General features: G+C 48.9%; 1 protein-coding gene across 1 annotated transcript; it reads left to right on the top strand.

Annotated features, from left to right (window-relative positions):
- The first annotated feature begins 1,506 nt into the window (after window positions 1-1,506).
- LOC135889297 (T-cell surface glycoprotein CD3 delta chain-like) lies at window positions 1,507-10,238 on the top strand. Its single transcript, XM_065417148.1, has 6 exons — window positions 1,507-1,783; window positions 3,432-3,461; window positions 6,195-6,395; window positions 7,351-7,482; window positions 8,547-8,590; window positions 9,840-10,238. The coding sequence occupies exons 1-6, from the start codon at window positions 1,729-1,731 to the stop codon at window positions 9,900-9,902; spliced, it is 525 nt and encodes a 174-aa protein (XP_065273220.1). The 5' UTR covers window positions 1,507-1,728; the 3' UTR covers window positions 9,903-10,238.
- The last annotated feature ends 2,640 nt before the right edge of the window (window positions 10,239-12,878 follow it).

The raw sequence follows: 12,878 nt of genomic DNA, 5'->3' as shown, positions 1-12,878 counted from the left end.
CCCACGAGGTGGAACTGTTTCAACACAAATCATTTCTAATAAAACACTGGCTTGGTTTGCAAATAAGTAGGTATCCTGTTCATTTGGAGGCACAGACATGACTGCTGGGAATCACAGGAGCAGAGTGAGAAGAACCTGGACTTCAATATTGTGTGTTTCTACTGGAGTCCTGCAGGGATCGTTTCTTATCAGTGACCTGAACGGAAACATAAAATCACCGATAAAGTTTGCAGATGACACAACGATGGGGGAGTGGTAAATAATGAAGAGGACAGGTCACTGATACATAGTAATTGTGATCTCTTGGTAAGCTGGTCACAAACAATATTTCCTCTGCATTTGGCACTGGTGTGGACACTGCTGGAGTACTGTGTCCAGTTCTGGTGTCAACAATTCAAGAAGGATGTTGATAAATTGGAGAGGGGTCAGAGACAAACCACGGGAATGATTAAAAGATTAGAAAATATGCCTTATATTAATGGATTCAAAGAGCTCAGTTTATTCATTTTAACAAAGAGAAGGTTACGGGGTGACTTGCTCACAGACTGGAAGTACCTACATGAGGAGCAAATATTTAAAATGGGCTGTTCAATCTAGGAGACAAAGTTATAACAAGATCCAGCGTTTGGAAGTTGAAGCCAGACAAATTCAGACTGGAAATAAGATGTAAATTTTTAATAGTGAAGGTAATTAACCATTAGATCAACTTACTAAGGATTGTGGTGGATTCTCCATCACTGGCCATTTTAAAATCGAGACTGGATGTTTTTCTGAAATATATTCTAGTTCAAACAGTCATTATTTGGGTGGAAGTTCTCTGGCCTGTTACACAGGAGGTCAGAGTAGATGATCACAGTGATCCCATTTGGCCTATGAATCTATGGATATTCCTGCAAAGGGCTTTCTTGGGAATCACTGCTGAACACAAAAGTGGGCAACAATAACGTTAAAGCAAACACATTTGGTGAGAAATGGCTACACTAATCCTAAAGCCAAAGGACCAAGTTAATCATGTGCGTAGATACCACCAAAATATTTTATGAGCTAGCTAGTGTGCATATACACCATTCCCGTGTGCTGGATAGAGTAGGAACTGCTCCATGTATCATAATTTATATCTCTGCTTCTAACAGCAGTTCTCCTTAGCTCCCTTCTAGCCTGTGCTTCTGGAGCAGCAGGACCTGAACTCTATCCCTGCTACAGATGAGAAAGTTGGAGTGGCAGGGCTGGGTATTAACCCCCTGAAGTCCGAGGTGGCCACAGATTTTTGTTAGAGTACTCTTGTCTAATTCAGCTCATAATATACCTGAGAAAATGCCCCTTGGGTGTGATTTGGACCTAAAGAAGTTAGCTGCAGTATGGCTACTTTGTGGAGATGCCCAAGTTAGGCACAATTTTCCTTCTTTGTTTTTAGTGGGCGAATCTTTTATTTGCAACTGAATACTGTATTCTGATCTGCGTTGGCAGCAACTTTGGTGACAGCGAAACAACTTCGGTAACAACCCTGACGTCTTTAAACTGACGTTCTTAGGGGAAAGAAGACAGAGGCTTCCACTCCTAGGCTTCCTGTTGCCAACATCTGAGAAGGCTCTTGTTACTGGTTTCATATCTCTGCCGTTTAGAAAAGAGACCTTTGATTGTATTATATTTTTTAAGCGGGTGAAGTAATTTTTCCTACACTAGTGAGGAAATAACTGCAGTTGCACATTAGTGTTAAGGAGAAGGACCATGGGGAGACTTGGGTATCTTGTCAGTGTAATAACGGTCGGATTTATCATCAAAGGTAAGATTTTCAATCCTGCATTATTAATAATTAATTACTATTTTATTACCATAATGCCCCAAATGTGTTCAGTGCTGTAAAGACATTGTAAGAAGACAGTCCCTGCCATGAGGCGCTAACAATCTGTAAGACTAAACACAGACAAATAAATGGAGGGGGAAGGTGTATAGCCAGATAGATAGATAGGCAGGCAAAGCTGTGAGAGTTAGGGCTGGCACACATCTTGTTAGTTCCTTTTTAAGAAATACATCCTTATCTGTATTATATAGATTTGGTTTTGGAGGTTGTTTTTTGGCTGGGAGATGGACTCAATAAGATCTAATGGGCCTTTTCCATCTCTACTGTTTGTGCTTTCCATGAACATTAAGGTCACTCACAAAGTTTAAAGCGGGGGGGGGGGGGGGGGGAAGACCATGTGGTGATATAGTTCAGTTTGGCAAGTAACTAAAACATGATCACTTTAAATACTCTGTGAGACAAACTCAAATACTGTGACCAAGAATAATTTCATTTTAGGCAAATAAGTCATACGATGTTTTAATCTGTTTTAATATTATATAGTGTGTAAAGTTTGTAGAGCTCACTGGAGAGTGCATACATATAACAAAGGGAAGCAATCCCCTTTTCCCCAAGTGTTTTTTTGGCTAATGCAGCCTCACTTCTCTTCAGATGTAATCAGTAGGTTTGTGATGTGTTTTGTTGGTGTTAATGGAACTTTGGGCCACATTGTGCCCTAAGTTACGCACTATTCCAATCAGAGGAATTGCACAGAGTGTGCGTTGGGTATGTTTTGCCCCTTTGTGTTATCCGTTCTTGTTCATGGCTCTAAACATGGGACATGATTGCTGAACACACCCCAAAGGATGGTGAAATTTTAACATTTAGCACCTGCTGAGTGCAGGTAAAGATTAAATCTTATTTTAAATTAATTAGATTAATATTTGTATCTTTGATTTGTGCAAAGTGTGTTTATATGTTTGAGTTTGAAGAGAAATCTGCATTTTATTTCATCTGACTTATAGAAGACGTATGTTTGACAGTCTCTAAGTACACATACAAAGATTAAAAACAAATAGTTCCTTAATGCCATATAAATAGATTTCCCCTACTCCAAAAAATCTTGGCATGCTCCCTTCAGTCAACCCAGCCCTGGAAAAAAGTTTGAGTGGATCGCTGAGCCTTTAGCCAGAATGATGAAGGAGTTGGTCTTCAATGCACCGATTGGGTAGCAAGTTCTAGAATCACTAAAGCCTACATTTTAAAACATGGCCAATGCATTTGGGTGACTCAATTTTGGGGTGCCTATTTTCAGCCAACCTGGGCCTGATTTAGTATCTGCAGCTCCCATTAATTTCAGTTGGAAGTGTGGGTACTCGGCACTGCTAAAAATCAGGCCCCGGGAAGCTCAAACCAGACACTGAAAATCAGTGGCTACTTTTGAAAATGTTGGTCTTTATAACTAAATGGAATCAGGAACATAGGAATTGCCAGGCCTGGTCTGAGCAGGAGCCTGGTCTGAGAAGCGGCCCAGATAGCCCTGTATCCTCTCTCTGAGACTGGCCGGTTTCTTCCTATGTCCTGTCGTTATTCTCTGAAGCAGGAGGGTTTGTGGCACTTCTAAATTACATTTTTTCTTTTCCCCCCTCAGGTGTCATCACAGAAGACAAATCAGCTAAAGGTAAAAAACCCTACAGAGCTCATTTAAAGCCCTTTTTGGTCAGGGTTGGATGGAGGAGGCATTTTGCTCTTGAAAGTCACAGAGAGTGTCTATTTCACAGCCATGGCAGCCAGAACTCTGCATCCCGTGTTTGTATTAGAGCTCATTGGGGAGGGAGGGGGACTTGGAGGGAGCACAGGTGGTCATTGTTTATGCCCTGATTGCTCTGGGGATAAACACAAGGCTTCAGTCTCTGGGGTGGTCAGTGTCGTACCTTTCACCTTGCAGCATGCTCACTTCTGTAGTAATCATTTTGAATAGCAGGGCATCGATTCATGTCCCAAGGAAAGAAAGCACATTACAAGAGACATATATAATAAGGTAAGCCCATTACAGTGACTTACTGGCTGGTATAGTGCCTGTTACAAGCCCAGCCTGCCTTACAGTAGGACAGACTGCACCCTGATTCACATTAGGCCCTATCCTGCCCCCAGTGAAGTTGATCGCATCACTCCTATTGGCTTCGCTGGAAGCAGGATTGGGCCCACGACTCTCAGAACTGCCTCCCTGAGGGGGGGTGCGGGGAGTACTAGGCAGCAGCTTAGAGCAGGAAAAGACCCAGTTCCTCACTCATGGGATATGAGGCCTCAGAATCCAGTCCAGCATGTGAATTGTCACCAAGAGGGTTGATGGACAAATCGCTCTGAGTTCTCTCCAGTGGGGAAACCAAGAACTGACAATTGGCCAAACTGGTACAACGACAAATGTAAAGGTCTCGCTTCTGATCCCTGATCACCCCAGTGTGGATCCGTAATAGCACCACTGAAGTCAGCAAAGTTACTCCAGGGCAAAACTGACGCAAGTGAAGTCAGAATCAGGCCCAACATTGTGGTAATCCGTGCAATTAACGGGGAAAAGCATTGGACTACAGAATGAAGCTGTTTGGGCCAGTTCTGCCCCTGTTGCCACGTGAAAGACTCATGAAGAGGAGAAAGAGACTATTAAGGCCCCGACCCTGCAATGAGCGCACTACGTTCACACAGGACCTCATTGACTTCAAACACTGTAAACCCAAAAACAGAGAGAAAATATCTTTTATCTTCTCTAACTGCAGTCATTTGTGGAGAATAAAGCTCCATAGAGAAGTGAGATTTTTTGAGTTGAAGCTGTCCCTTTAACTGCATGTCTAGTTTGCAGTTACCTTTTGATATTGCTTTGTTAGTAGCAATTATTTATTTATTTATTTATTGTTGTTATTATTCAATATTTGCTTTAATTGTTTGTGTAGTTCCTCAAAGCCTCTTTCTGAGCTCTTTTAAACATGAAATTATCATTATTCTCTTTAAGCATGGATCTCTGGGCACAGAAAAGGGAGCGAACAGAGTCCCCACCCCAGGCAGTTTAATATCCATTAAGCTATTGATTAATAATTATTTTAGCAATAAAATGTATTTCTCTCATAATAATTTAGAATATAATTGCAATCTTAATATAAGCGATTAATGATACATATATAAATATAGGGACAGACCTCAAGCCAGCCTATCTTTGTGCAGTCAAGATTTTGCACCTCCAAATAATTATGGCTGCGTTTTTGAACTGTTGACAATTGAGTGTGCAACTAGCAGACACCGAACTACCTGATTTACAAATACAAACAGGTACAGGAATTAGACACCTAGACTGGAGGTGACTGAAAAACGGGATGTGTGTGTGTGTTGGGGGGGGGAGGTGTAATCCAATTTCTCAGCTGTGTCTGTGTTGCCGAGGGCGGCTTTGCAGTATGAGCTGCACTGCTCTCATTGTCAGTGCTCAAACAACAACAATCCTAGTAACTTTATTTTGTGTTCTGAAGGCTGGGGAGTGACCCCCATGGGCTCGACCCTGCCCCCACCGGAAACACATTTTGTGAATTTTACACTGTTTTCATTGTAATCAGTTTTCTGTTAAATTTGCTCACCAGTTACAGAGCTGATCACAGAACTATCTTTTGCTATCCGGTTTGGCTGATCTCCCCACCATTTTTACTTTAAAAACTTGTTAAAAAATTCCATCCGCCACCACTAATTATTAATAGCCCGGAATCTGCAAACCCTTTCACTTACCATTCAGCCTGTGTATAATGTGCAGGATCAGGGCCTCACATCCACACCCAGAATTTACTGCAGGTCAAAGGATGCTGGGCCCAATTATTTTGTGCTTGAGTGAAAATCTCCCTGGTAAAATGTCAGTTGCAATATTATATTAATATAATAAGTACTGTATAACGATATTAGATACTGCTAATTAAGGACCTGATCCTACAAACACTTCTTACGGATGTACAGCTTACTCCGACCATCACTAGATCCATAGGGGCGAATAGGACTGTTCCCAGCAGTAGGCACTGTCCCAGGAGTTGTGTTGGCAGAATCAGGCCCAGAGTTGTTATTTATTGCTAATAATTGGCACAATATAACAACATGATTAATTATTAATATAATCAATGGTTTTATATATCTATATCTATCTAGCTATAAACTGAATTGTATAACTGAATATTATACCTATCACTGTATTATCAGGGATATTTTCTCAGTGAGAACACCTTTATTCAGGGGTTTCTATGAGACGCCATCTCGGTCTCCTTTCTAATGCCTCCTTTCTAAGTGCCTGTGTAAGAGACCTGAGTTCTGAACCTCGGTTACCGATGACAACTCAGCTCCTGGGCTGCTTTGTACCTGTCACCTCCCAGTCTTCGTTTTTGTTTTACAGCAGCCGTAAAGGTGGAAAGTCGTGGCCGTGACGTGGTCCTGAAGTGCGAGGGATTTTCAGGCAACCCCTTGGACATAACCTGGCAGAGAAATGGAATTATTGTAGCGAACGGCGCAGAGTTGAACTTGGGCGCAGAAGCGGACGACCCAAGAGGAGTTTATAAGTGCAATGATGACAGTGCTGTACAGGTGTATTTCCGAAGTACGTTCACCAGTCAGTTTGCCTCTGGTCTATAAAACTAGAGCTGGCTGGAATTTTTAATTCCAAACTTATTTTTTTGATGAAAAATGGCCTTGTTCTGGAAATTAAAGTTTTTTAAATGTTCTGTGAAACACACCTGCCATTTCTCCATTGGCTTTCTGTAAAGCTGCAGCAGTAGCAGATGTGTGTGTTTCTCAGTCCCCAAATTTCTCCCCAGGCTGTGTGTCTTGTAAGGAACCATCCTGCATTGGCCCTGTAGGGGAGGGAGGAGACTGGATGATCTGCTTGGGCTCTTCCAGCTCTGAACTCTATCTTTCAGTGCTCAGCCAGAAATCTCAGCACTTCTCAGACTGGGACTGGTGGTGGCATGGGGGCCCCAGTGTTCAAAACTGGCCCCTGGGCAGCAGGCACTAAGATGTGCACTTGTGCCTGGGCAGGTGCCTGTTTGCATGGGTGGTTCCTGGATCGCCATGCACACATGCATGATTGCAGCTCATTCTGGACTGGTCCTGTGGCTCAGGAGGAGCTAGCGCTCTGCCCTGACACACCAGAGACCCTGCTCCCTGCCCTATCCCAACTTTGCACTTCCGCCGCTGGCTGCTCTGAGCAGGCACCCTGGGCTGGGTGCGCCGAGCCCTGCCTTGGTCAGGGAATGGGAGTTGCTGAGCAGTGACCGTTCTGTTTGGTCAGCGTTGCATTGGTAGGCTCCCTCGGGGGTCCTGTCCAGTCGCCTTTGGCTGAGAGGGGCCTTAGGGGTGGGAGAGCAGAGGAACGTGTGTGTGTTAGGGAGGTTATATTTCTAACTGGGAGGCCTTGTAGGGGGAACAGATAAATCCTCTGGGGCTCTCCTGCTGGCTTGCTCCCTGTGCCGCTGAGCTGGGTGTGTAGGAGGCGGGTGGGTGTGGAGGGTTGTGCCCTGTTCTCAGTACTCTGTGTTGTGTCTGTGGCTTTGCAGTGTGCCAAAATTGCATCGAGCTGGATGCCGCCACCATCTCGGGGATCGTGGTAGCTGATGTCATCGCCACGGTCTTCCTGGCAATCGCCGTGTACTGCATCACCGGCCAAGACAGTGGCCGTCGCTTACGAGGTGAGACAGGGGAGGCCCCTCTGTCCAGCTCGGGGGAGGGGTGTCTCTGCTGCCCAGTGCAGGGACAGGGAATGTCTGGTTGGACAGGACTCGCTGCGCAGTATCCCTGGGGTCTTTCCATCACACTCACCCACATGATGCTGGTTTGGTGCCTGGAGCCCCTACGTGACACCTACATGCATGTCTCAAGGACTGCATGTCAGCCCAGGGGGAGGGAGTGTGAGGGTGTCTGCATATGTGATTGTGTGTCTGCATGTTGCTGTGGGAGACTGTCATCTGTGAGTGTGGGTATCTGCCTGAGCAAGGGGGTAGCAGCAGGAGACACTGTATTTTGCAGGACACCCACCTCTGGGCTGATCCTCTGTAACTTCCTCACAAATTCCCATAACTTTACAAACTGTGTAGTCAGCACGTGGGAACACAGCCATACCTGGAGTGAAGGGCAGCAGCCAGCACAGAGTACAGTTGGGGAGAGGTGAAATTTTAGGCAGAGACATCAGGGTAAACCTCGAGGGAATGCTTACATTTGGCTTTTGCGCAAATAGTTTCCCACCTTTGCTACTGCTAGCTTAGCTCTCCCAATAGTTGGGACAGTGGGAGCCCTAGTGTAGATAGGGCTCCTGTAGCTCTTAGCATTTTAAGCACCATGTTATTGACCCAGTGACACCAGTAGATGTTGATTCCTTTTTGACAACAGCGCCCCCACTGGCGGGGCTGAACCAGTGGCAGCAATAAAAGTGACATTTTAGCAGAACAGGCCTAGTGTGAACAAAGCTCTATGCTTAGCAAAAGCAACATGTGTTCCCAGCTGTCCGTGGAGAGCAGAGAGGGGCCCTGGGCCCGCTGCCCTGCACCTGGTGTCGCTGTTACCACCCATGCACAGGAAGTGTGGAGTGGGTGTGAAATGCTAGTGAGTCAGACTGGTGGCGTTGGACCCCGTGCTGTGCGGGTGTAAGTGGTGGTACAAGGTGCAGAGTGGGGGAGAGAGAATCACCACTTGGGGTCATTTGAAAATGCTGCCCTCCCGCCGCGCTTCCCACTGACCTGTGCTTGATTTATTTTAGCTTCTGACCGACAGAACCTGATCGCCAATGAGCAGCTCTACCAGGTGGGTGACAAGTGGTCGCTGGGCCAGCCTTTCACGTCACTTAGTGCCCGGAAATCTGGACTGGTGCATGGGGGGATCGCTCAGGGCCTGGAGAGGCTCCGGGCCTTGCTAGTGATTTAGATCTGTACAGAGCAGGTGTAGAACGCTCCCAGCAGGGTGAATGGAAGTGTGGGGGGTCTGACTTGGTCATGCTGCACCCCCACTTTGCCCGGTGTAATGATCATCCTGGAGCAGCCGGCCCCAGTGCACACACTGCAGCTGGGACGCCCTCTGGCTGTGCCCCTTCCCACCTCCTGCCCTGCGGCTGGAACAGGGTGCCAGAGGCGTTGGAACAGTTTTTACAGTGGGGGTGCTGAGAGCCATTGAACCAGACTGTAAACCCTGTGTGTGAGGGAAACCCCGCCAAGCCAGGGGTGCTGCTGCACCCCTAGTTCCAGCACCCCCGCAGAGTACTGGCTGCTTGGGGATTTCCCCGATACCCGGGGAGTGCCTAGCTGGCTGCTTAAGCCACAGTGACAACCTCCTGAGGGTTGAGCCCCAGGTGCCCCTCCCTCCCTCTCACACTTTCAGGCTGAGATTAAATACCTGCCTTCTCGCTGAAGTAGGCTGATCTGTGCAGAGCGCCTGCAGTAGTGGATGCAGGAGGGCAGGAAGGGCTAGAGCAGCAGCACGCTCCGAAGTACTTGTCTAGGAGCATCGCAGACACACCCAGGCACAGGCTCCCCCCAGACATACGTAGGGCACAGATACCCAGATGTGCACAGGCTGATTCATTTGCCTGTATAATATTTTTTTTTTGCTCCCCCCTAAACCCAAAACTGGTGCCAGCTACTTTGCCCCAGCATTGCAGGAGAGGGCAGGGAAAGGCCAGCAACAGTAAGATGAACTAGCATATGGAGAAGTGAGCCGACCAGTAATGGTGGGAAATGAGCACTGGCTGGCCTCCTCCTCCCAGCTGGTTCTGAAATAAATAACTGTGCTCATTGGAAGGTCCTGCTCGCTGGGAACTCAGTGGCTGGGTTGTGATATGTGGGTGCAGGCAACATCTCCTCTGTTTTGAGGCTGCCTGTTTCATACTGAAGCTTTGAATGCAGAGGATATGGGAGGTGCTGTCTGTGCCCATTTATCCTATCAGAACCCCACGCTCCCAGCTCCTGAGGTCAAGTACCACAGTGGTGGGTGCAGTGTATGACCCTGAATATCAGAGAAACACTTTACAAAGCAGCCTTACCTTCTCCTTCCCTCCTAGCCCCTTGGTGAGCGGGACAATGAGCAGTACAGCCGCCTAGGAGTCACCAGGACCCGCAAATGAGAGCGGAGAGCACCTGGGGGCTAATCAACTGTGACCCTTGGCCCTTCATCCTATCTCTTTTCCACATGGGAACCAACAATATTGGGGAATCCTGCTGCCTTTGAAGCAGCCCTCAAAGCCTTCACTCTGCAGCTCGGTGGCCAGAAACCATGGTGATGGACATCTCACTAATGTGTCTAAGAAATTGATGATCTCTGCTTGCACGTGATCCTGGGCCCTGCTTGTCTGAAATCCCTCTGGCTCCCTGCAGTGCCAAGGGAGCTCATAGAGCTCTCTGCTCTTTGTGATGCTTTTGCTTTGGCAATAAAGAGGCTTTGGCTGGTGAGAGGAGCAGAATCCTACCTAGCTGTCCTCATTCCAAGGTCGCCATGGCAGGCAGGCCTGCAGCTGATGGAGTGTCCTGTCTGACAGGACCCCATGTGATCAGTAATGGGCCCTTCCCAAGTGCAACAAGCCAAACTGGTGGGGGGCTTCTGCCGGGCCCTGAGCCGTCCCTGCTGGGTGTGGAGACTGGCTGTGCTGAGCTAGTGGTTGGTTGTTTTTAACATTGCATGGGAGAAAAACACTGAGACCGGGGAGCGGGGGCAGGGGAGAGACACCAAGCAGCTATAAACTGCCTGTGAGTGCCTGTGGCAGGAAGGGTGGCGTTGTGGCTCATCCTGCAGCGTCTTCCATCAGAGGGCTGCGAAGTGCAGGACAGCCCCTCCGCCCCCTGTGATCTGGCTGGGGCTGGGGAGAGTTGTTTGTACCAAAATAGGTTTGGTTTTACATGTGCAAGTTTCTGCTTCCGACTGAAGCCGCCAAGGCCCCGACGGCCAGTCCCTTCCCCCAGCGCACACCCAGGCCGCGAGCCGGCCTGATCGCGTGGTGGCAAACCATCAGCACTAAACCTGGAGATGCTTTGAGCTGGGTGTGCTGCTGCTGCTGGAGAGGGGCTGACGCAAGCTCTCCCCCAGATCAGATACGGCTCCGCTGTGACAGAGGAGGAAATAGAAACAGCAAGAGCTCGGAGCAAAACAAGCTACAGAGGAGCTGATCGCGCACCAGGGGGGCAGGGCAGAGCACTCTCCATCAGCAGGCGGGGATGATGGTGCAAAGCGAGCCAAGTCCGCTCAGCTCCTCTCCACCTTAGGGGGCTCTGGGAACGCCGCTGGTCAGCTTGCTCCTCCCATTGCCCACAGAGGGTAACTCCTAGCCGGGCCCTTTTGTTTCTGTGACTAGAGGGGGCGCTGCTAAAAGGACAAGCCGAAAGCAGACAAGCTCTTAGGGTGTGGGGCTGCCCCACTCCAACCCTGCCTCTCCGGGGGTGATTACGAGTGGCGGCCCAGTTGTCAGTCTGGGATGGAGCCCAGCTCTGCCCTCTGTGACCCTAAATAATAGTGCCATGCTTCAGGTGGGCAAGCGCTATAAGCCCCATTCTACTGCTGGGGAAACTGAGGGGTAGAGAGGGGCAGGGCCTCCACCAAGGCCACGTGGTGTGTCAGAGCAGAAGCTGGGTGTTTGCCTCCCCCGCGTCAATCCCCGGGAAATCCCTGCCCAGCATCTGCCCAGGGCCCCGTCTGGTTCCTGCACTCTGGCCCGATGCTCTTTGTGGGCTGTGGAGAAGGGGCGGAATTGGCTGGGGTTTGTCTGGTCAGCGAGCAGAGGTGAACGATGGGCTGGTCAGTGCAGCATGAACCCACCGCAGCGCTTCCTCAGAGCAGGAGACAAGCAGGGCTGGCCTCAGCCCAGTGCGAATGAGTCCAAGGTCGGTGTCCTGTGTGCACATCGTTAGATCCACCCCCTGGCTGGTTTGTATCCTCACCCAGCACCGTCTGGGGACCCGCTGTGGCTGGCAGTCAGGTCCCTGAGCAGCGTGCCCCCTTAAGAGCTCTCCTGCCCGGTTGGAGCCAGTCGGAGCCTTGGGGAATTTCTCTAGGATCCCAGCAGGGATGTCTGCCTGCCTGGAGCAGTTGTTTAACGCCTTGGTTGCTTGTTCTTGGGGAAAGTTCATTGCTCTTGTGACACGATTACAGACTTCTGGCCAAAGGGTCGAGAGCCTGAGGCTAGAGAACAAAAGGTAACGAGTGATGGAGCAAAAAGCAGCCGGGTCCCAACACCTGCACTCCCTTGACGTCTGTACAGGTTGGCCTTTGGAAAGCAGCCTAGAACATACAGGCCTCACGTTAGCAGGGCCTCTTTAACCATCAGGGCACCCAGCTCCTGTCCCACTTGCCACACCTGCAGCGTGGAAAGGACATGAGCAGGGGAGGGAATCATGCTGCCTGGTCGGGTAAATGCTAAGGGATCATAAGTGCCTTTCTCCTCCTTCCCAAAAGCACCCAATGGGGTGTGAAGCAGGGATAGGCAGTTTCCTTGGCCCTCCTAGGAAAGTCTGGGAGGCCAGTGTCTCAGGATCTGATGGGAGGGCTCCTTAATGTCCCAGAGGTTAGTTTCCTGCATGCCCGTAGAACGCAGCGTCTGGATTGACAAACATGCCTCCGCCATGCGATGCATTAGATGTAACCTATGAAGCCTTTTCCATCTCTCCTATCAGCTACAGCTACTGGAACACTTTGCTGCTCAGCAACAGCTTTGACTGCCCCCGTTCCCTGGGGTCCTCTCCATCCAAAGCCCTCCCCCTTCTCCCCGCCCTTGAATAAAACCATCCGTTTACAGGTTATTACAGTTCTCAGTGTCTGGGCAGAATGGGTGGCAAGTAACAGATGGGAGCAGCAAGCAGTTAAAAACCTCAGAAACCAGGTCACCCTCCCCATGCGGGTCGCAGACACCTGCGGGTCGTGGTCTCCTGGCTTTCTAAGAATTTGGGTGACACATTTTAGTGAGCACCAGAGAGCTGCTAGCTGTGTTAACATGGAGGAAATGCCCCTGTATGAATTCGGCTGTTCTAGGGTCATATAGCGGATCATGTAATTACCTGGCACCACACAGTGATAGGTGGGTAATTATATGGAGACACTAGAGCTAGTGTAGGAG

This window comes from Emys orbicularis, chromosome 15, assembly GCF_028017835.1.
Source record: "Emys orbicularis isolate rEmyOrb1 chromosome 15, rEmyOrb1.hap1, whole genome shotgun sequence".
NCBI classification, from domain to species: Eukaryota; Metazoa; Chordata; order Testudines; family Emydidae; genus Emys; species Emys orbicularis.
Note: the sequence above shows the minus strand (reverse complement) of the source record. Positions and strands in the feature narration are given on the sequence as shown.